Raw genomic sequence first — 25,405 nt, 5'->3', positions numbered from 1 at the left:
AGCATATCTCCCTAAGAACCTCACTCACAATTGTATGAACTGATTGACTAGGAGGAGGAACTGCATATAGATTTTTTTCTCACTTCCATACGGTCTTCACTGCCTGCGTTAAGTTTTCCAAACCAAGTGTTAAATAAGATCCATTTGGTCTATAAATAGTCGAGTCTGTACCAGACAATCTGGCGATCATTAACATGGGATGCGATGACAAGTGTCAACCAAGTCAGTGAACCTGACCACCCGATCCCGTTTGTCTCCTCGTACAACAAGCAGAAGACTAATTCAATCCTGGATCTTCACGGTTCTGAATAGACTATAGATTTTCCGCAGTGATGAAAACTGACAAAACTGAGTCTCTCAAACCCCTACAGCCGTCCATATTCCCTCCTCCTATGGGTATAGGGGTTAAAGAAGTAAAACGAGAGCCTCCAGTATACATGTCACGACTTTGGATGGTTGACGACTCAGCACACAACACATAGGCAATATGGAAGGCAATTCTTAGGCCAGTTTATCACGTTCTGAATTAATCAGGCATGACACATAGGCTTCATCCAAGACTTCTGTCTCCTGATCAGAAGCGCCCAAGGTTCATCATCTCTCATGAGAAAGTTTGTCGCTTTGATGCAGAACTCCCAGTTGTGTAGTGTGATTTCTATCTCTTGGTGGATCGTGACTTTACCAACATGGACCAAAGACCACAGAACAGCCAAATCAGCGGAAACCCCAAACATCTACTCCAACTAAGTAGGCAAAGTTTGCTGCATCAGCTCACGTGAATGACTAGGTTTTCCTGCGATTCCAAAGGCGAGCTACGACCGGAAGGTTAACACCATTGTTGACCAATATTATGCTCTTCTCCTTAGGCACCCGCGTGAAAAAAATCAAGGCCAACATCGTGGAATCCTCACTAATGGCATATTGGCCCACCTGATGATACAGCAGTGTGCGAGGCCCCGTTTCACAAAGCTCTCGTAAGCCTAAGATCTCGTAACTTTTCTCGTAGCATCCGTAGCTCCTGTGTTACAGTACATAAGGTACAATGGCTACGAGAAAACTTACGAGATTTTATAGGTTTACGGGGGTTAACAATTTTTCTGGACTAAAGGGGGATGCACAGTCTTCCCGCACCTGCGTGCGCCTATGTTCATGAACTTTCAGAAATTTTAACACATTAAACGTTCAAACGTTTACAGGCCTAACAACGTCTTCAGTGTTTCATCTTGCCGTTTCATTTGTGGGATTTATCAAAATGGTGTAACACAAAAGGCCAGCAATGAGAACGTGTATTGGAGAATACATTCATTTTTAACATGACTCTAGATCTGTTTGCTGCAATTATTCTATAGTGAATACACGAATGGCATTTCTTCTATGCTTGAGGAACAACGTACCTGACTTGCGACATTTGTACCAGTGGTCGTCACTTATGGAATTATGAAGAAAAAAAATAAATAGTTTTAACAAAAACTTCTGTGCATAATCTGCATGATATATGTTTAAGAAACTGAAAGACTTGTAGTTATTAAGTTTAATGAGGCGTCGAGGTCAAAAGGGATTTAAGGTATGCATGTGTATGTGTGGCTGCTTGTACTAGCCCTGACTTAAACTGGTTTTATTGTGCTAGCTCTTTGAATATCATGTTAGGATGAACGCCCTACTCAGGCACATCGTACTGACTCAGCTGACAAGTCCTTTTTTACCCATTATATGTATGCCAAGGGCAAAGCAGGGACCAGCAAGTACCATATTTTAATGTTTTTTGTATGATGCCGCCTTGATGCTTTGAAATGATCAATATTTTTTGCGATTTTTCTGTCAGAATTTCTGTAATATTGGTCAGACACTGGGTGGCTACATTAGGGACCATATATCTGTGTTTCCTGCTGTGGCTGTAACATCAAGGATGGCAAAATGATTTCAGAACAGCTGTCATGGAAATCAGACTGACCACCTTTTGAGTTCCTTACAATGAACTGGCCACTGGCTTGACAGGAATCACATCAGAATCACATCCAGGGAAAATCTGTTATACCACATGTAAAGCGAAATCAGACTGACCACCTTCTGAGTTCCTTACATTGCACTGTACTAGAAACATATAATCACAAGTCTAGTGACCGAGTGAGTTAATATTTAACATCACATCAACAATATTTCAGCCTTATTTTGACCAATCATTGGAGTGATCCACGGACCATGAACACGCAGGTACTGCCTTAGTAGTCACTGCCTTTGTATATCTAAAACTGATTTCAATAACACAAGAACTTAGTTAAGTATCTAAAATACTTTATTCTGATTCTAGGAATGTTGACAGTACATATGCACACAGTATAACCATCACAGGATGGTCACTCTAAGTCAAACAGCACTCAATGAGCTAAACAATCTAAACAAATAAAATGATTACAATGCGAAATGTACAGCCCCATAAAATCAAACAGGATGATGGATGAAGTCCACTAGGTGGAGTTGTATATTATGGTAAAATCAGCAACAATGATCACATGATCAAAATAATATGTAATAATAAAGATAATATGATATGGGGTATTAAAATCTGTTATTAACTTCATTAAAAGGAAATTGAGAGATACATGTGGCTGCAGTTTCACTTAGACCGCAGTTTGTTTCTTGTCTAAAGGACACTTAATTACACTGCAATGTTGAATCATGAACAAACTAAGAAGATTTTTTTGTCTTAAAAGCATTTATGACACTGACTTCAGATGTGAATAGTGATGACTCATGCGAGTAGAATAATAATGAAAATAAATAATTTAGCCATACTTGCAAGAATGGTAACAATAGAAATAATTTGTATGGACTTCCTGGCAGTATTAGAAAAGCTTTTGCACTGAACATGTCGTAGACATTGCTGTAAATATACTATCGGAAGCTAGATTTGATTCCTGGATCCACTACTTTATCAACATTTTAAACACATGCCCGTGACATTATTTCTATTAATCTACTTAAGTTATCATTAGAAATATTATTCTTTAATCATAATGTCAATCTCTAGTTAGGCCAGACCAATTTTATTTCTTGTTTCACATATCCACCGGTTGTATTTTTTCAAGCAAAAAAACCAAAACATAAATTGAAATCAATTAAAAGTAAAATTGTAATGTCTTTATTGGTAAAAATTGTATACCTACATGAATTATTTTTTGCCCCGTATACACTGAACAAATTGCCAAAAGTAAAATACTTTTAGTATTTAGAAGAAATATTACTAGGATGATTTCACTTCAAATTTCCCTTCCTTTAAGTTTTCTGGGGACACAAATCTGTAAAACAAGGAATAAATTTGATCTGGCCTTAACTGTTTTCATGTTTGGGCACAAATACAACTAATTGCTAGTATAGGTAGAACTACTATTATGTGTGATGAACAAGCAGCAGCAATGGCAATGTGATGATTTGATGAAAAACTGTGAAATTACATTAAATTATCATTGTGGCAATATACTGATGATCATACTCAACTTAAACTATTTACAAATCAACCTATGAGGTATTAAAGCTGAATGCTATTTAAAAAGCATGAGTTGGTTTTGATGAATATGAACAAAGGATACACGTATGTTAAAATACCCAATATTAATCTTAAATAGTTTTGAACCATTCCCCCAATAAGACAAACATCATTCACAATCTTTGCACCTAGTCTTACATAAGACAAGATTCATCTTGCTATCAATATCAGATACTTTAGATTCAGTAACCATTAACTAAATACTAATAAATTTACATGTCCTTGCAATTTGATAAAAACTGAACTTTCTTCAGTTTAGATAATGCTGAAGAATCTTAAATTGTGTGCCCTAACCACACATTTGAAATGCCAAAATGTATATGATCACTGTTTTTTTTCAAAACAAACATTTCTTCTAATTTACATTTATAATGAAGACATTACAATCAGAATCAACATGTCTTTATGGACACCTGAATCAAGGGTGTTCAATATACATTCAAGCTTTCTGGTTACCAAGTTTCTTAACTTAATCACTAATATGTCAAATACTGCACCAGTACAAACTTGTTAACAAGACTATTTAAACTTCCTGAAAATTGTCACAATGTTCACAATTGTCACAAATATCTTCCCTTCCTATTTACACTTTAAACAAGCCAAACAGGTATGACAAAAGCATCACATGGCATAACTTGTTGTCAAGACAAATACTCCCAACCTAAAGAATCAGCTTACATTTTACTCACTGATGGAGGTGTTTTTTCGTTTACATTATTTTGGATGTCATGTTCATTTCAGATCTCATTCTGTATCATTTTACAAGTATTACCACCATACACCACTTCTATTTAGGCCATGTACGAAAAAAAGTATTTACCCACACATTTTGGCTTCTGTGTTACAAAATGGAGATTTGATCTCAACCATCATCCAGGAGAAATGACTTTGTCATGGATCTTTCATCTTAGGAGGAGGGTAATTACATGTACACACACTGAAACCCATTGGTAGCAACAACCTTGACACCCACCAGTGACTGTATAGGTTGAAACCCACATAATCTGGACTTTGGATGATACCTTCTGGATAATTACTGTTAGGACCTTAACATGAATCCAAAGGAACAACAATACAAAGTAGTCTTGAATATTTAATCTAGAAATTTATTATATTTTAATTGAAAATGGACTGTCCAGATTAACAGGTTGTCACTGTACATTCTGTCTGCAACCCTCAAATTTCTGAAGCATACTGCTGGGCCACATAATGGCTGTCCTCTTTATCAGGACTTCGACCAGAAATAGATTTTATTGTTGACTTAATGCTGTCTAGAATGGACATAACAGCTCTCTCATCTACTGGTTTCTTGCCATTTGAACCCTTGTTTTTCCCTACAGGGCCTGGAGCTTGCAGCTTCTTCCCTAACAAAGGACCCTCCTCTGTGGTCAGTGTCTCGCTTGAGTGTGATGCAGAAAGTGGACGCAGGGATGACATGGATGGTGCCCTAAGCGTGTCAGAGGATGAATTGAAGAAGTCCTCCTTGTCCTCAAAGATCGGATCGAACCTGATGTAAGTGGATGACCTTGCCTTGGCATTTTTCTTGTCCTTTTCTTTATCAGCCTTGCTTAACTTCTTGCTGCCAGTGTCTGGAGACGGTGTTTTGTTTACTTTCAGCAAAGATTCAATGTCTGATTTAGAACTCATCTTCTTCTTGCTGGAGTTTATAGTCGCAAAGAGCCCTACTCCATTCTTTTCCTTTGCCCGTTTGGTGGAATCATCATCGGAATAGCACTTTAACTGATCAATATCTGTGATGCACATTCTACGGAGGTCCTTACCACTGCCATTCCATGAATTTAAAGCATCAAGTCTACTGTCTCTTTCTCCTTCGGGGAGACTAACACGATAAGAAGTGTTCCTTTTATGAGAAATGTCTACAAGACCATTAGTATTCCTCACTGCAAATCTGTAGGAATCAGCTCTGTTAACAACCTCTGGTTCAACTGCTGGAGGCGCTGAGTTTGTCTTCGTAACGGCAGCTCCATATGACGTAGCTCTGTTTGGAGTTGATGGTGATCCCTGATCATATTCTGTCTTCATGGCTACTCTGTAAGAGTCACTTCGATTACTAGAAGCATGTGAATCTGATGACCTCACACTGCTTGGTGATCCTTGAGAGTAAGCATTGCTGGGTGATCCTTGGGAATAGAAGCTACTGGGCGATCCTTGAGAGAAGCCACCATTTGGTGATCCTTTAGAATAGGCATCATTTGGCGAGCCTTGAGAGTAGAAGCTGCTGTGGGATTGTCCAAGGAGAGGAGCTGATCTGCGCCTGTCTTTAGGACGTTGTGACTGTTGTATTGGTGACACTGCCAGATCAGATGGTCTCTGGACTGAGCTGGACTGACTAGGGGGAGGATTATTAACTGGAGTTGATTGATGAGGAGATAGGGAATGTCGATGAGATTGGTTGGTTGAATTTGAATGAGGTATGAAGGAGCTTGAAGCAGGAGAAACACTTTGTGAACCACCTGAAATTCGAGGATTTGTGGAAGATCTATGCATGACCATTTTAGGTGCTTCAACAGTGGGAGATGGGGATAAGCTTGATGTGAATGATCTGGTATTGGGTCCATTAAAACTGGAAAAGGTTGGTGGACTAGACACTGTGGGTCCGTTCACAACAGCCATGTCTCTCATAGATTTCACTGGGTTCTGCCCAACAGTGATATAATTGTTCTTATCTTCTAACCCTGACATATCTGACCCTGAATCCTGTGTCAAGGTGAGGGTGGAGTTTGTTGGGGTAGAGTTAGCACTGGACATGCTGACATAAGTCAAACTGCTAGAGTCAATGTCAGATAAGGCAATGGAGCTGCTACTGCTTAAAGAGTCTGATTGGTAACTCTTGATAGTTGCAGACTTCATGTCCATGTAGCCACCATCAGATGATGAAGAGATGGATGGAATGGAGGATGAGCTCCCTGAACTCTGTGACATGACATCTGTAGATGCATAGTGAGCTCGTACTCGATTGTTGCAACTTGACGAGCGATTTCTGAAAGGCGTTTTTGATGCATTTGGTGTAGAGGTAGATGGCTTGATGACACTAGTGGGGTATACAACTTGACTCTGTGGTGGTGGCTGGGAACCAGGGGAGAGTTTCACATAAGCACCAGGTTTCTGACCTGCATCTGTAGCAGATCTAGGTCTAGGTTTGACTGTTATGACAGGTTGGTATTTCATTGGAATCTTTCCATGATGTTTCTTTACAGTCTCTGGTGTACCTAGAGGAATAGCAAGCTTGTAGAAGGACCCATCATCTGAGGCACTTGCAAGTGAGTTTGCGGACGTCTTTGTTTCATCCGAAGATGAGGAGGACATTTCAGGCAAAGGTAGCTGCACACCATTAGGGGACTTTGGATCAAACATATTAATCATAGGTGCAAAGTTTAATGTTTTCTGGGATTTGCCATTGGGCGATTTATCTCTCTTCAAAATACCAGACCTTGGCCAAGAATTGGTGGTGAAATCCTCGTCATCCATCATCTTTGTTGAGGACTGTCTCTTGGGTAGAGTATGACCTTCCCAATCCAGATCCATCTCTTCTCCCTTTCTTGACAATCCTACCATGGTAGGATTACCTAGGGATAGATCCTGTCCGGCTGTCATCACAATTGATGTCGGCTGAGACATGCTTCTAGAAAAAGGCGAAAGTTTAGAAGCATTTCCATTGACATCTTTGTGCCCATTCATCAGTTTCTCTCGGGAACTTTCTGGTGTGGAGTCTTCATCAGAAACAGAGCACCAGGATGGATACATACCTGACGAAATTCTGGTTTTGGTTTTGAGTCTTGCATAGATGGTTTCTTGATCAGATTCAGAAAAAGAAGAATCTAAGCCTTTCTGCCCAGGTTTAGATCCATCATTGTTGAGTGTAGAGGTGCTACCTCCTGAACTACTACTGCCGTCGTTCTCAGGAATCTTAGCACAAACTTCCATACTGCTCGTTCTGCGGGGTGGTGGAGGAGGGCACTTACCCCCTCTCTTAACACTTGTGGGGGATGCTAACATCTCTCCATCTTTAGGTTTATAGATGACACTCTCCACGGTGTTAGTGCTGCACATGCTTAGCATACTCTGTGCCTCTTTCACAGGTGACATTTTATCCACATCTCCATCCAGTGTGGCAGTGCTACGCCTCAAGCCACTATCATTGTGGAAGGATGTGTAGAAGCCTTCCTGATCTAATGAATACACAGATGAGGCCTCATCATCTAACTTCTGTGGAGGCTTGAGAGCTGGAGACATCAGATCCAGTGCCTGGATGTTTTGTTTGGTGAGCTGGGAGAGTGACTTGAGAGTGTCTGCGCAGTCGGAGGTTACATCATCTCTACTTGCAGCTTTCATTGCTAACATCTGCAGCCAGGCGTCAGTGTCCATCTTGGTGAAGTGGGACTTGGTCCCAGTCACTGACTTTATTTCATCATCCTCAAGAGCCACATCCTGGCCAGGACTGTACTTCAAACCATCGGGTCTGAAACATTTGAAAAAGATGTTATCTTGACACAACCAAATACCTTTAAACAATTTAAGACATTTCATATAATGAAGGAATTAGTCAAGAATAAACATATCTATTTTTGATATTCGTCGTTCATTTATATGTGAGGGTTAGACCATCAAATGATACTCTTCGTTCATTGACATGTCAAGCATAAACTATCAAACGATATTCTTTGTTCATTTACATGTCAACTGACCCGTGACGTAGACTAGTCCTTCAACAACCCATGCATGATATAAAAGGCGTCTAACATGATCAGGTGGTCAGACTTGCTGACTTGGTTGACACATGTCATCGTTTCCCAAATGCGCAGATCAATGCTCATGTTGTTGATCACTGGATTGTATTGTCCAGACTTGATTATTTACAGACCGCCGCCATATAGCTGTAATATGGCTGAGCGCAGCATAAAACTCAACTCACTCACTCACATGTCAAACTTCAACTATCAGATGATATTCTTTGTTCATTTACATGTCAAGCTTAAAGTATCAAATGAACGATTTCCTGAACATTGATTCATACCAGTCAGCAATTTTCCTGCTGTGTCATGGTGTCCTGTAAATAGTCAAGTCTAGGTCACATAAACCAGTGCTTAATACCATAAGCAACCACATGCCCTATGCAATCAGAAAAGGAAAAATCAAAATCAGTGGGGAAGCCTAGTGGTTAAAGTTTTCACTTGTCACGTTTGATTTCCCACATGGGCAAAATATGTGAAGCACATTTCTGGTGTCACCTGCCATGATACTGCTGGAAAATTTATAAAAACGGCATTAAACTAAACTCACTCACTCAAATACCCAAACTGTTGATTCCTTCTACAGGTATGAGATATGGGTATTTATTTTCAATGTATTTCCTATCAGCTCTAATTCAGTAGGTTGCTGACCTGTCATCGGTGATGGAGGGCGAATCTCTACCGGAATCCTTCCCGATGGAGTACTGAGATGTGGATGACGGCATGCTGGACTTGGCGGAATCCAATGACTGACGATTGCTGCTGCTCCCACTAGCACTCCAGGCACCTGTAATAATACCATACCGACTACAACACTGTTGTCATATTACCATTCAATAAATAAATTATAACCACTTAATGTTACAAGTGTGTTTGGCATTCAAAATGTACCTTGTGGTATAACAACAAGGTCTGTCAGAATCGAGTATGATAAATAAAATCTGTCAGAAATCTCAAGTCTTCAGTAAGTACACTTAATTGATTTAATCTACAATATTGCCAATCAATAAATAGCAGGGTTGTCATGAATCCTCAAGGAAGTGTGTAATGAGAAATGGAGGAATGATTTTAGCATATCTCTCTCTCTCACACACACACACAGACAGACAGACAGACAGATAGACACACACACACACACAGAACAGGAACAAAGAAACACCTACTCTGGCTTTTTGTCGGGTTTTTAAATAAAAGACAAAAACATGAATGCTTAATTTTATGATTCTTCATTTTTTAATTTCATTTTCTTCATTGGGTTTGTTTTGCTGTTCTGTATATTATGTATACTGTATCTGGGTTCTTTCATTTTTAGAAATACAGTTTGCTATTTGACATATATATTTTTCTAAATAATCAACAGTTGATAAAAATATAAAATATAAGAATTAAAAAAGAAGAAAAATACATTGCAAACCCCATTACCTCCAAACAAGTTTACTCAGAGTTGATGAAAATAACAAGTACCCAATTTAAAAACCATAAAATTCCTCTTTCAAGTGAAAGAGGAATATCAGTAGCTCAAATTTCAAAATTGGATAACACACTGAAGTATTTTAACACTATGTATCTAGATATCAGAATTACAAGGGTGGATAAAAGGTCAAATAGCAAAATATGGGTAACATATATACCTAAAATACTGTCCAGTTCAGATGTACTCACCAAAAAGGCATCTATTAAGCCTGTTGAATATTTATGTACATGCTTCAGACAAACAGACCAAATTTCAAACATGTGAAATATATGTTTTCAAATGATGCATGTTTACAATAAACAGAGGCTGAATGGTATGTGTGGACTCATCACGGCCTGACACAATCTAATCTGGACAGGAAGGGCCATGACCTTAAATTACTTACTTGCCATGCTGGGGACCTACCCTGGGATTAGAGCTAATGACCAATTTGTTAAATCCTTTAAGCTGTTCCTAATCCTGTGTGTCAGATTAGGATTACTGGAGCTATTCTTGTGTACAGCAGATGAAAGATGTGTGGCATACTTTGTTATAAATTATGCAGATTAACCTAAGCTAATTGACATGAAGTGGAATGTGCAACTGATATGTGTAGATGAGTCGGTGGGAGACTACACTATATACAATTGAAGCAGGTGCTTGATTTTCATTTGTTGGTGTTGGTCATTATTTTCCTTCAACAGACACAAACGGATGTTATTATTTGAAACCTTTTTGTTGAGTGACATTTTTAAAGACAAACTGTTTACATAACGTATCATGACAGAAAGAAATCAATCAGTTAAATTTCAGACAGAAAATTATTCTGTTGGATGATCAGATGTCTTTCTAATGAAAACACACATGAATGCATCATAATTAACTCACTAACTGACATTCTAGAAGGAGGTAGGTAAATATTACAACATACAACATTATGGATGAGAGTTGCTTGGTGAGCCTTTGCATGTGTTTGTGACAGATGCCACCAACTGTGCTCAATTTATCGTGAATGCCTGACTCATGTTTTCTTGTTTGGTAAGCACAAATGTTGCAAAATCAACTGTTGACAGAAATAGTTAAAGTCTGTTGCATGCAAAGTAACTCTTGTAGAACTTTCAGTAGATTGTTGACCACTATAGTAGTTAAATACAAACACTGTCTTTTGATGGCATACCTGAAGAAGAATTACGTTCTTCCATTGACTTCCTCTTGTTTATTTCTCGCAGTTTCACTGAAGTGGTCCAATCTTTAGGCAGACTCTCCCACGGGAAGTCATATTTCTTAGCCTGGGCTCGTGGAATGGTGTTACTCTCGAAATAGTAGTATGTCCCAGGTCCCACCACACTGTCTGTGGAAGACGTTGTCTGTTCTATATTAGCAGGCATACTGGGAGATGTGGCTTTTCTCAAGTTCGTTTTCTTGTTGTTTTCTGGGCAGAGTTCGATAGCATCCAGGTCGAGGGACTTCGGTCTCTGTCGCAGCCTAGCATTCCCAGCATTGACAAGGGACTTAATCTTGTTGCTGATGATGCTGGACCGCTTCGTTGAACGGGAAAACCTTGACCCAGTTGAGTTCTCACTCGCGAGACTCAGTGTACTGGCGTAACTTCCCGCTGAACTGCCTTGCTGAAATCGCTCGATACTACGATGGGACATTTTCACACACCTCGGAAGTGACCTTGAACGTCTACATGGTAAGAATTTCAGTATTTTGGGTTCTTTCTGTGCTGTTTCTTCTTCAAGCATTTCTTCATATTTTGCATCAATTTCATCAAAATACTGTGCTAGGATTTCATCTCTTTCAGTCTCAGTCTTAGCATCAAGGTCATCAAAACTGTAAGCTCTTGGTCTGTCTCGAGGAGCACTGTCAAATGTGTTTCGTTTCTTTCGTTCAAACTCACTTATTTCATACAACAAGTTCTCAGGCACACCAGAAACGGTTCTTCTTCGTTTTTTCTTCTTTGCATCAGAATCCCGAAGTGAGTCACGGAATGATGACATTCTCTGGAAGCCTGCCCCTGATGTATCAATCTGGACTACAGAGGGTTCACAGAAATAATCTATCCCTTCCTCTTCAACCTTGTTGCTGTCCTCCAGGTCAAACTCATGTATCGTACGTCGACATTCGGGCATCTTGAGGACCTTGTAGCCTTTGTTACAAGTTGGACCCGTCCGATCCTAAAATTTGCAAATAAAATCCATCATTAAAATATGCAACGGTTTATGACCATGACAAACATGTAAACCTGTTGAAACTGAACCAATTACATTTGGTTAATTTGTACGACAGAATGTTTTCAAATAAAACATTCACACTGATATTTACTGGGGAAGACACAATTTGTTACATATAACTAGTCCCTAGCTCATTCAGATAAGTTGTAAAATAGGAACAGTTTGGGAAAAAAGTAAGTTCCTTAAATGTCAGTTTTTGTGAACAATATGAGATCATCGTCTAACCTTGTATAATTGTATCTAACAAACTTTGTAAACATTTAATGATTTAAACATACAAGGCAGCTAATGATTAAAGCCTAAGCTGTTTATTTTGAAGGCAGTGTGACCTTTCAATGTGGAGGTGGCCCTTACATGTAAATAGTCTACCATTGTTTTTTTTCAGTGAAAATACAGTGCTGTCATGATGAGATGCTTTACTGTCACAGACAGTGTTTGTTAGCCGTGATCCAAGTGCCTCAGGCTCTTTATAACTTGAAAGCCATTGCATATACCCACAGATGTTTTCTGAATGCATTTGCTGCCTTGGGTCCTGCCTACTGGATATAATAAGTAAAATTTGTTAGAAAAACCCAGTATGCTTAAAGACTGTTTCAAGAGACTCTTAATGTCTGTCTGTTCAACTGTTGTGTAGAGTATGACACATACTACAGAAACTCAGTCACACGTCTCAGTCACAATAGACCCGTGAAGGTCCCGGGGTAGAATAGGCCTTCAGCAACCCATGCTTGCCATAAAAGGCGACTCAGCTTGTCGTAAGAGGCAACTAACGGGATCAGGTGGTCAGGCTCGCTGACTTGGTTGACGCGTGTCATCGGTTCCCAATTGCGCAGATCGATGCTCATGTTGTTGATCACTGGATTGTCTGGTCCAGACTTGATTATTTACAGACCGCCGCCATATAGCTGTAATATTGCTGAGTGCGGCGTAAAACTAAACTCACTCACTCACACGTCTCAGTCACAATATGCCAGAAATTTTCTTTTGCAGTATTCACTGCAATGGACCTGATGAGTAGGTAGGTGACACATACAATTGTTTAGTAACTGAACTTGGAATTTCACTAAGTGTAATTATAATATTGCAAGCTTTAGAAGTTGTTATATATGACCAAGATCTTTTATGGACAAATCTTCAAAGATTTATCCATAAAAGATCTTGGTCATATTTCAAGTTTGATTTTTTCATCATATATGTTTAATGCAAGCACAGTCAAACTGTTATGATTATCAGTATGATGATAGGGTAGGATAAAATCTTTTGAGGGTTTTTTCATGCAAACATCTAACTTACAAGAGCTAAGTAGCTAACAAAATCAAATTTTAATAATTTAAGATTTCTAAGTCCTTTCCTACTCTTTTCTGAGGTGGGGTAACATAGTGATTTAAGTGTTAGCTTTTCACACTAGAGACATGAGTTTGATTCCCAAAATGGGTACGATGTGTGAAGCCAATTTCTGGTGTCCCCTGCTGGAGTATTGTTAAGTGATGTAAAATCATACACACTCACTCGTATACTTTTCAGTAAGCAGTCAAACAATACCTCTTCTACTACACTCCAGACAGCCTAGACTCTCCCAGAGCTTATATCACTTTCACAAATTTACTGCCCACAAATATCATTTTGTTCACAACACATTTTAGAACTGAATTGGAGATTTCTGAGATAAATAACTTTTCATGGCCTTTGTTTCATATTCCATCATTTAATCATTGAATGTGATATTGAAGAAGAGCATTGAACAAAATGATTCAGCACAAACATACCAACAGTAAACTTCATTGTTCACACAAAGATAATGAGATAATTTGCAACAGTCATGGACTTCAATTTTAAGTACTTTCTCCAAGTGTAACTACTATAGGCAGTTTAAATCGCTGTTAAATGTAGAATCATATTTGTCAGATTATATTCCTTATTACTTATGATCTTCAGTTTTTTTATTTACATGTTAAAATTATGGTCTTGCTATAGAAACCGGTGGACACAATAAGAAAGAATTTAAGGATATTTTGTAAATGTGAAGAAAAATATTTTATTGAAGATGAGCTACATGTAATGTTTGTCAGTGAAACTTATGATAATCTTAGAAAGAAACATATATACCCGCTTATACCTTATGTTAAATCTCACTATGTGTTGCAAGATATGGTGAATTTACTGACATCATACGATGTTTCTTCCTTGCATAGTATATGTTTATATTTCTATAAAGTTTGGAAATTCAGAGCCAACACCACTAGTCCATAAGCAGTTAGCCATTGCAGTTACCACTGGTACACAGCCATGCCCCTATCTGGCATAGTATGCGCCTGTATTCATGTAAAGCATGGTCACTGAAAGCCAACACTATAAATACATGAGCACTTAGTCTTTCACTTTTCATTACTGACACACTGTAATATTTCTGTGATGTATAGTATTTGTATGTGTTCATATAAAGCATGGATACTGACAGCCATCACTATATATTAATAAGCACTTAGCTTTTGTAGTTACTACTATCTCACAGTAATGCCCCTAACCTGCATGGTAAATTCCTGAGTATTTATATTAAGTATGGAAACACTGACCCACTGCTATTAACCTACTGTCATACCTGTGTCTGCTTGGTAGTTATATCATGACACGTGGGTAGTATATACATATATCAATAGTAGTGTATATATCATGGGCCCATGAATCTGTTTGTCTGTAAACTTCACTGCGGTGAGAATTAATAAATGTCAGCTTTATTCGTGGAACTTGACATTTAGGACTATATATACTTACTCCCTTCTCCCCTCATCTCTAAATGCTGTTTAAAGACACTAGACTTCATTATCAGTAATAAATGAGTGGCACAAGGCCCTGTTTTGAGCTAAGGTTATCGTAACTCCCACACTTTAACACTGGCTAACAAACTCTGCTTCACAAAGATTGCTTTGAGAACCACATGTTTGAAAGATACTGGATCTTACCCTGCGTAACATGCTAAGTTGTGGGCTTTCAACTTTGTGATCATTGAGAACGATTGGCCACAGCTTGAAGAGATTTGAGCTGCAGAGTCCATCCTTCCTGTAGATGTCAGCACCACGAAGTATCTTGGTCGGTGTGAGATCAGACAGTGTGTAGCTGTCCTTGATGCAGTGAGGCCGCGAGTCCGGGGTGAACATATAGCAGTCAAACCCATGGCGGGCAACATGGTGGTCGGTCACTTTACTGAACTGCTTCAAGTTTCCAACAGCTGGAAAACAATTGTCAGAGCATAAGAATATTGATTGTTGTAGCATTCTCTGAGTTGGTATGATAGATAACTGCAAAAACACTTTTAAAATGCAGTTATCAAACATATAAGTAAGATATGAAAGAAACTGAAAGGTTTATGAAGGGAATGTAGCCAACAGTAATGGATGGGTAACACATCAAGGGAGATAACTCTTGCAAGCTTTTAGACCAGATCATGTTTTGTTGATCAGCAAAATATTGTGACAAAATCAGTCAGTTTGTATACAAAAATGTCTCTTTTTGGACTAGACATTTCATAGCGAATTGTTAAGGAGGGGAGGTAATTGGTTTTGACATATAGCTGTCATCATATGCCAAACTATGTCATCAGTAATACCAGAGATACAGCAGGGTTAATGGCAAAAAGACCCCAGATAATTATCAGCTGTTCTAACTGATAATGAGATAAATGTGATGGATGACAGTTTTTGATGTCTTGATGAGCTTGATTATGATAGTGTGTCAGACAAGACGACAGTGACAGCACTTCAAAAGGTGGACTATGTTTCTGCAATATATTCTTATTTTCCGAACACCTAAGATCATTTGTACTTTAAAGACTACGAGAAATTTCATTAAATAAAATTTCAATTTTTCACTATAGACTGCATCACGCAGGCAGAAGACACTACGGTACCCATGTAGGTGACAAACTCGTTTTGAGGTACCGCTATACTGACCACTTGGCCTTCTCATCAACTTTTCATGTGTTAGTAGGACATCAACACAACTTACTCAAAACTTAAATGATTTAAAAAATATAACCTTATAAGTCTTATAACTTCCTTACAGAATATAACTTATGATCAATATATTCCAAATAAGACTCCATAACTTTCAGCAAATTTGTAAGCATATTCCCGTTCTCTAATCTATTTCAAACATGCTCACACATCCACAAAAATAACGCCTTGACACGAAAGTAATTCTTTTCAACGCACCAGCTCGTAGCAAGATCTTATCAAAAGCCATTGGCTATTGATGAGTTGGCAGGCCATACAATTCTCCAAACCAGTAAACACGAATGACCTAGACTGCTCATTCAGTGAGGCAAGTAAGTGACTCTACACCTACATGTCAGTTAGCGTCTTATCTTACACCCACCCTTATTCAAGGGGAAGGAACAAGGCAATCCATGTTTTCATGACTTGAATTCCTGTCATGCCTATAAACACTCGTCACGATGACACACAAAAAAAGCCCCAAAGTTGTAGGTGGTATAAATGGAAATGACGCTACCACACATAGATTTGTTACAAAAATATAAATCAATACATTGTACCTGTGTGGGAAATCAAACCCAGATTTTCAGCGTGATGAGCAAACACTTTAACCACTACCCCGACTCCTAACAATGAGGTTAGTTCATCGTCAACACAGACCTGAACATTTTAAAGTCTAGCGGTTCAGTGCTTGCGTTGAAGTGACTTTAAGCACATAAAAAGGTCTGGTCTCACGGATCTAACTATGTACTTATCACCCTGAATATGAACACTTCATCATATACGAGACAATTTGTGCGTGACATGACAACAGTCTAAAGTATAAAACAGTGTTTACTTTTCTCAAAAAGGTCAGCTTTGTGATAATTTTAACTATTTTAGAGTAATATCATGAATGTGGTGTTTAACAATAAATTTTAAATATAAATATGTGCTTTCTCTTCTCAGTGGACTTATTTCCAATATTACTACACTCAGTCCCAAACAAAAGTAACTTACTTTTGTCACAAATAACACATCCGTAACAGCTTAAATAAAGTTTGTTCATCTAAAATATTATAAATACCTACTCATGTAGTTCCACGTAGTAAAACAAACAGTACTTTATCCTACCTTAACATTTAAACAATTCAACCTACACAAACTAACAGTCTGCTATGAAAGAAAAGGCAAACATCTATTTTTAATGGCTTAGTGCACCAAAATGGCTGCCAGTGTTAACATCCCCTAACATGAAAGAGGGTTCTGTGGCGAGACGATTGGAGTCATCATGTGTGCACAGTTATCTCATCTTATTTAAAGTTCAGAGAAGGTCCTCCACATCAAAGTGTACAGGTTCACATTACATCATGTATTCAATTAATTGTGTAGGTGGTGGATGACACTAAGTAAAGGATGTTTAAGTTGATATATATGGTAAGGTGGAAAAGATAAAATAATTTGTCATGATGGCAGTGGTATGTGTCCATCTCCCTGGCTAAATGGATAGCATAGGGATTTGTGTGTTCTGGATTTCTCATTTTCCTAATATCTACATCACACATTTTGAAAGATTGATTTAGTGACACAATGACTTTCATACTGAAACTACACAGAAATGTGTATCCAGTATGCACAAATGTGAAAATAGACATGTAGGATCATGTACTAAAAACACTGATCAAATCTTACAATACTCACAAAGGTTTACCTACAGAAGTTTGAGTGTAAACATACCTTTTAATTGCTGGACAGAAATTTAAACTACTGCTAGCTGGGTTTATCATGCTGAACAAAATGTTTAAGACATTCTCTATTCCAAAAGAGATTTGGCAATACATTGATAATTCAGTTAACACTGACACTTTAGACATGATCAATCACACATAAATTTAGAATTACATTAACTGTCACACATAAATTTAGAAATAAGTTAACTGTCACACCTAACCATGAAAAGACAATGACCAAGAGCTTAACCTTGTCATATCCCAAGTCATTTGTATACATAACTGCTCATAAGAGAAGAAGCTAAGTAGGTATGATAAAACAAATTGAAAATTTCAGGTTACTCAGCCTTAACATAAGGTGACAGGTCACCTGTGGACTGTAACCATCCTCGTTTATCCCATATATATTAGTGTTTTAACTCAGAGCTGAGTGTATAAAATGTAATACCAGGGCTTAGTATTTTGTCATGCACAAAATACTAACACCTTCTGTGAATGGTAAAATCGTGGCAGTCTAGTACCAGAGTGGCTTATCATGTTGACTATTGCCTTTTTAAAATCACTGACTGGCTGTCTAAATGCCACATTAGAATGGTGAATATCTACACAAACTGGCACATTTTTTCTGAATATTACTTTGTTTACAGATCCATGACTGAGAAATTCACAAGTGTGAAATACATTTAAAATCTTTATTCATCATTTTTGCCCCTAAGCTAAATGTCAGATATCAAACCAAGGAAGGGAAGGTAGATAACTCACTTCTGTAGTGGAGAATCAGGAGTTTTTTCGGCATTGTAAACATTTTTTAGGATCCAATGTTAAATCTGTCTTTTTTAATGTTACCTTGAACTGTTTACTGTTGTAAACATAGTTTATGTTTTTTTCCATTTGAGTAACAAAAAACAAATTATTGTCTTTCACTTAGAACAAAGAACAATGAGCATGACCGTTTATGCAGCTTTTCTCTATTACTTCACATAATGTGATATTCATCATGTACATATGTGTTGGAGAGATAATCACACTATATGAAAATGCACTTTTAGTGCACATGTACCTGATTTGAGTCATAATTTATTAAAAAATAAATTTTATAGCAGAAAGATATTGATATAACTATAAATTTCTGGGGGAAAATATGTTTCTGGAAATGATGCGTCATCAGCAAAATCAACAAAAGTTGTCACTATGACAAACACTTGCTGCTTTGAGAAAACCTTTTCTCATGAAGTCTGTCATTGAATCTAATCTTGTACTGTTTAAAAAGCAAGTTTGAACACTCAAGCTATCTGGGCTATGCCTTGGGATACCTTAGCAAACTCTGACAGTGTCAGACTTCATGGACAGCTAAGGCCACATGAAGTTATTCATGAAAACAGACACAGCATGAAGAAACCATATAGGGCTGTCATGTGTCGTGTGTCGTGTGCGTGTGCGTGTGCGCACGAGTGTGTCTGTCTTTTTCTGTACCTGTGCTTAATGATAGTAGCAAGAAAGACCACAAGTATCTATCCCTCCTATGCAATTGTGGATAGGATTCACAAATTCATCAACAGTTATAGCTAATTTGTCTTTCTCCCAAGAAAAAAGATGATCTTTAATTGCACTGCCTGGTCCATGTGTGTTCTGGAGATGGATGGGGTTGAATCTGAATATCAGATTAGATACAGTTTTGATACAAACAAACAATTCCTTTTGAAAAGGAGCCCCAAGGTATTTTCAGAACCTGAACCTGACAAGATCTTCATTTAGGACTTTTGCATTGAGACATGGCTAGGCTGAAAGTAACATAACACATTTCAGGAACTGAGACTTACTAGGGGCAGTGGGTTAACATAGACATCAAAGAGATCTAGTATGATGCATAAGTAACATGCTTGTTCATCACATGACAACAAGGTGTGAAGCCAGTTTCAGGTGTTAACCATGATGGTATCGTTAAAGCAATTCTAAAAGCTGTGTTACAAGTACTCACTCGTTGAGAGATTATACATGCTAAAAGATCTATTGTAAAACCATGACAAAACCTTTTCCATGCAGATTTCAAACAGAAAAAGTAACTTGATGACTGCATAATTTACATTCATGACTGAAGAGAACCAGAGCAAATCACTGCCATAGAACATGTTGACTGAAACACCATTAGGCCAGTAGAGCTGACTCAAGTTAGTTGTTTCATTGCTCCTTAACTCCTTAGACCAATCTTCATCCAAAACACTATCAATGGGATACAAAGAGGCACAATGAATGATCATTCATGAATAGAAAACAAAAGCATTGTTTGTGAAGTGGATAATGAGTTTTATGCTGGCTTCAGGCAATGGCGCCAAGATGATTGGAATCACTGCTTTCACTCACGGAAATACCAGATCAAAACAGTGGCAGTCATTTCCGATGTCAGATGATCGCAAAAGAGCATTCAGTCTTCATTTGGACTCTATTGAAGGATGATTTAAGGCACACAATAATGGTATCTTTTTCTTTATGGTTTGATCGTTGAGAGGTAATGAGGATGATTTCCTATAGACTTATCTCCATTCATAAACTACACTTTCAACAATGGCATGGTGATTTCAGTAAGTACTTAAGTAATGCTGAATGAAATTCAAAGAGGATGAATTGCCTGTCTTTGTGAATGTATGACCCATAAGGTCTCACACGCTGGGCTGTAAGGCAACTCTCACCCGAAGAAAAGCAAGTACATGCCACAAACTGTTCTTGTCATTGTATGACTGAACTACTGCCTATCTAACACAAGATTTTAACTCATCCATTGACACTTGTATCTAACATTAATACTTACGCTTTTCTCCACAGAAAATTGTTTTAGATAAATTGAACTGAGTCAGTTTGACTTCCACAACATCTATCTTACTTCACAAACACTTGCATTTGAAATTTTTTGGAAATATGTACTATTTATTTTTTTCCATTTCAAAGGAAATTTGTTTGACAAAGTGACGTATGTGTCTGTTTGATTATTTACTCAATGACATTTCCTTTACCAACAAAACTCATATTGAACAAGTTCATTAACTAAATCTTCTTACAAGTAAAGTACATCTGCATGTTCTTAGTTATTTAGAGGGGTGGGGTGGTGTGGCCTAGTGGTTAAAGTGTTTGCCCATTATACCAAATATCTGGATTTGATTCCCCACATGGGTACAATGCATAAAGCCCATTTCTGGTGTTCCTCTCTATGATGTTGCTGGAATATTGATAACAGTGGTGTAAAACCACATCCAAACTTTCTTATTAAACGTTTATAAGTTGTCAACTGAAGCACAAGGGTTGAATTCAAAGCCTGATTCTTCATCATCCATTAATATCATCGCCAAATGAGGAAGATAGTAATTTACTAAGTCTTGTTCTACTTTGTATATCTGACAAAAATTTTCACCTGTTTATTCAGAACTTGACCTAGGGTGGGTACTAAGAACAGTTGTTGGAGATATAACCTTCAGGTAATTATTACCAAAGTTAACGAGATAAAATCAATAAATCAATCAAGTGACAATCATGGACTGTCAACGTCCTGACGAAGAAGTAGGGCACCTGTCATACATAGACCAGCCCACAGACAGAGCTGTCAATCATCTCTCTGGATACCATGTGATTGTCAGCTGTTGAATTAACCTATAGGTGTTAATGCCCTAGGGCCAAAATAAGCTAATTGTGATTATGTTTTCACTTAAACTACAGGAAGCAGGCATGTTTTCTAAATGTGCCTCTATGGGAACTTTTGCACCATGCAGTCAAATGGAACTGAAACCATAGAAAGATGAATGGTTACTAAATTTGTAGTATGACTTAAAAATATTTAGATTTAATTTTATAACTGCATATTTCTTCATATTGCATGGATACATTTAACATTTTTATCAGGGTACAGTTTACCTCACATAGAATTAGGACTATCTGAAGCTTAACATTTTATTTCTGATACACACGCCATCAGCAAAGCAAAATAAATGTACATCCGTTTGTGAGTTTCTTTCATAAGCATACTTCTATACATATTATAAAGAACTATGAGATGAGCTAGACAATATGAAATATGAACTGTCACATTAATGACTGTAAAGTAGGAAGGCAGGCATAGAGAGAGAGTCCAGTGTGTTACACCTATATATGAGGTATGATAAGGTAAGTGTGAGTCATATTGCTACCTGTGGCGGCAGATGTTCAGATCAATACACACCTGTGTCGGATGTTATATACCATAACAACTCTAATAACACACAGTTCTTCTTATACTCAACACCAGGCATTACAAAAATACTTCTCTTTTAAACCTTTCGCATCCAGTGTAAACCAAACCATCCAGAAACCTCTATTTAACAATGAAAACTTATCCAATGCAATGACTGCTTTTGATCTATAACAAAGTGAAACATTGTAACAAACAAATGAATAAACAAATCAATCTGCCAGTGTTACCTGAGTGGCCTCATATCACTTTATGCATGCTTAAGAGCAATATCAGGGCAAGAGTACCAAGTATATGTGTCACACATTGTATCCAAACCTGAGCTTTATGTTATGAGAAAATAATACACAATACTACTACTGTCTTTAGATTTTCTGTGGCATTACTGGTAACATTTAGAAATAGTGATCATCCACGCTTACAATTCCACTGAGGTTATTTTTTATGGTTACTAACATTACTGGATTAAGTACGGTAGTACAATCAAGTAGGACACCATGTGATAGCATACTAAGTGCTATACACCTGGTGACGAGGAAATGGTCATCTTCATTTCTAGAATATCATACACACGCTATAGTTTGTGCCTTTGTGTCCGTTTGTGCAGGTACTTTAACATTATCACAGTATATTTTAGTCTCATTATATTGACCAGTATACTATTCAACAAAAGTTTAAGAACACATACCCTTTTTCATGCCAGTACAGTTTATCAAGGATTTCTATGACGTTGACAAAAACAGAAACGCGACTCAACAAAAATGAAAGAACACCTACTATTTTTCATATGAGTGTCATGACTTGTGTTTTCATATCCCAACTGCATAGATCTTTGATCAGTGGACTGGTCTAGTCCAGACTCTATTATTACAGACTGCTGCCATAGCTGGAATATTGCTGAGTGCAGCAAAAACTCACTCCCTCATGACTAGTGGTAATTGAAATGCCGTCTTCCAGAACTGGATGTTCCTTAACTTGTTTTGAGTAGTATGCTGACCTTACCTGTCCAGGTGATATTTCACAAGACCCTGGTTTGAGACATGTTGTTACCATAATTTTCTAAAACTCTAAAACATGTTTCCCTCAAAAACTAAAAAAGCATAACAGTTAATAACAGGGACACATAATATTTCTCATACAGAACTTGCTTAAAATTATGAAAAAAACCCGTGATGACAAATTACTATACCTTAAAGGTGAAAACTATTTTCTTACTCTGACATCAAAAGTTAAAAGAATAAACTCAAATGATTGGAAAGGAATTTAACTGTAAAGACCTCTGTTTGGATACACCTAAGGCAACCGAAAAGTTAATGCAAGAAAAACGTATCTGTACCTGTGGCCATGTGACATTTCACTTTAACTCCCATAAAACCTAGGTAAATGTCAGACTGACACTTGCTGAAATTCAGGCGTCAGATTACAGTACAGGTAGGTATCTTCACTTTGTCGAATGTGTGGTACCCGAGACATGTTAAACAAACACCATGATAATTAGATTAAGGTCTCAATAGAAGTATATAATGGGGGAGCTACTCTCCTTTGCCTCAAGGACTAAGTCAATACATTTTGTAAGAATATCATTATGTCTGTCTTATCGAGGCAGGCCTTCTTTACTCCCACACACATTCTTCGGGGCAAGATAAATATTTCAGGTTCAGACATCAAGTAAATGTAGTAGTCTACAAAATGTTTGAAAGAGAAGGATGATCAGACTTGAAAACAGGACCTGGATATTTGGTGGATGATTCTGTAAATATCTGGAGGTGGTGTGTGTAGTCTAGTGGTTAAAGCACTTGCTTGTCACATTCACAATGAGTGAAGCAAATTTGTCATACTCGCTCACTCACTCACTCATCATACTCAAGACTGGGCTTGATTCCACACAGTACAATGTGTGGATCTCCTGTCTAGTGTCCCATCCCATGATATTGCCGAACTATTGCTAGAAGGGGGGTAAAACCATACTCACTCACTCACCCACTCATCACTCTCAAGACCTGAGCTTCATTCCATACAGTGCAATGTGTGAATCTCATTTCTGGTGTCCCTTGCCATGATATTGCTAGAACATTGCTAAAAGTGGGGCAAAACCACACACACTCACTCACTCATCACTCTCAAGGCCTGTTCTCAATTCCACACAGTCCAATATGTGAATCTCATTTCTGGCATACCATGCCATAATTTTGGTAGAATATTGCAAACGCTGTGTAAAATCCATCCTCGATATCTCCAGGGTATACATTACCATAAGTCTTCACTATACCCTGGATTCATCTACGGCTCAGCCCGATAAATTTATTCCTTCCCTTGGCTGGCTTTTTATCCAATCATGTGTCTACACAGGGAAGTTGAGTTGAAGTTGAGTTTTTTTAAAAAGTTTCGAACCTATTAATTTGTCAGTATGATTTCCCTAAAATCTGAGTCGCACTGCAAGCAAACCCTTGCAGTTGAGCCCGCTACCTTTGTTGACACTGGAAAGCTTGGTTATAACGGCGACCTACCTGATTGGCTACTGTGAGAAAACAGAACCAGGAAAGGGAGGTAATAAAATAATCAGGCTGAACCGTAGATGCATCCAGGGTATAGTGGAGACATATCGAAACGTATACCCTGGAGATATCGAGGATGTGTAAAATCATACTCACTTTAAACGTTTGAGAATGGTGACATATTTCTGACATCTATGTCATAACAAACCCGTTTGTTTGGCTGGCATTAGTTAATAATACTGCATGACCCATAAACCTCCCTTGCAAGATGGGATCAAACTGGTATCATGAAATTCTTTGTTCTTACAGCAGACCAAACACGATATTTCTGCTGTAGTAGTTCCTGAACTGTTAACACTTACCTAACAGCTTGACAATATGCTAGTTGATTCCAACAGTCAGTAAAATTTCATCCAGTAAATGTTCCACTTACTGATATTGACATATTACATATAGACGTACTGATTGGCTATAAAACAGCAACAGAACTTTAATTATCAATGTGCAGATAACAACGAAATTGAGCATGTATCGTTTAACAATGCTGTTACCAATATTCCAGCAACATCACAACAGGGTGACACATGTCATACTTGGGATTACACTTTCTCGGTAAAGTACAAATTCTAGTACTTTTGGCTGAGTCCCATCTGGGATTTGAACCCATACCCTCAGAGTCATTCACAACAAGGTACACCAGAAATAGGCTTCGCATTTTGTATTCATGTGGAGAACCAAACCTGGGTCTTTGGCATGATGTGCAACCACCTTAACCACCTGGCTACTCCACCATACTTCTCCTTAGAAGCCACTGAAGCAACTGTAAGAAAATGATTAAACTTCCCTATTTTGAAATATTGTATACATTTGCTCTTTTCAGAATCTTTTTTCCATGTTGCCGTGGGAACACATTTTAAAGTCTTTCACACAATAGGGAGGATATTCTAGGCTTCTTTCTGGACTTATTGGAGAGATAAACCTGGACTATAAACCACAATAAGCAAACAATACCTA

At 37.9% G+C, this 25,405-nt stretch overlaps 1 protein-coding gene across 2 annotated transcripts in view; it reads right to left on the bottom strand.

Moving 5' to 3' along the window:
- Positions 1-2,275: 2,275 nt before the first annotated feature.
- The window catches only part of LOC137287232 (serine-rich adhesin for platelets-like), a 62,678-nt gene continuing 39,548 nt past the window's right edge, over positions 2,276-25,405 (bottom strand). For both annotated transcript variants that reach the window (XM_067819425.1, XM_067819426.1), the window contains exons 2-5: positions 14,946-15,211; positions 10,926-11,928; positions 8,947-9,082; positions 2,276-8,024 (exon numbers count right to left, since the gene is read on the bottom strand). In XM_067819425.1, coding sequence (XP_067675526.1) covers positions 4,721-8,024; positions 8,947-9,082; positions 10,926-11,928; positions 14,946-15,211 — 4,709 coding nt within the window. In that variant the 3' untranslated portion in view covers positions 2,276-4,720. The remainder of the gene's footprint in view (positions 8,025-8,946; positions 9,083-10,925; positions 11,929-14,945; positions 15,212-25,405) is intronic.

The sequence above is a fragment of the Haliotis asinina genome, chromosome 6, assembly GCF_037392515.1.
Source record: "Haliotis asinina isolate JCU_RB_2024 chromosome 6, JCU_Hal_asi_v2, whole genome shotgun sequence".
In the NCBI taxonomy this organism is placed as follows: Eukaryota; Metazoa; Mollusca; class Gastropoda; order Lepetellida; family Haliotidae; genus Haliotis; species Haliotis asinina.
This window is presented reverse-complemented; position numbering and strand designations above follow the sequence as displayed.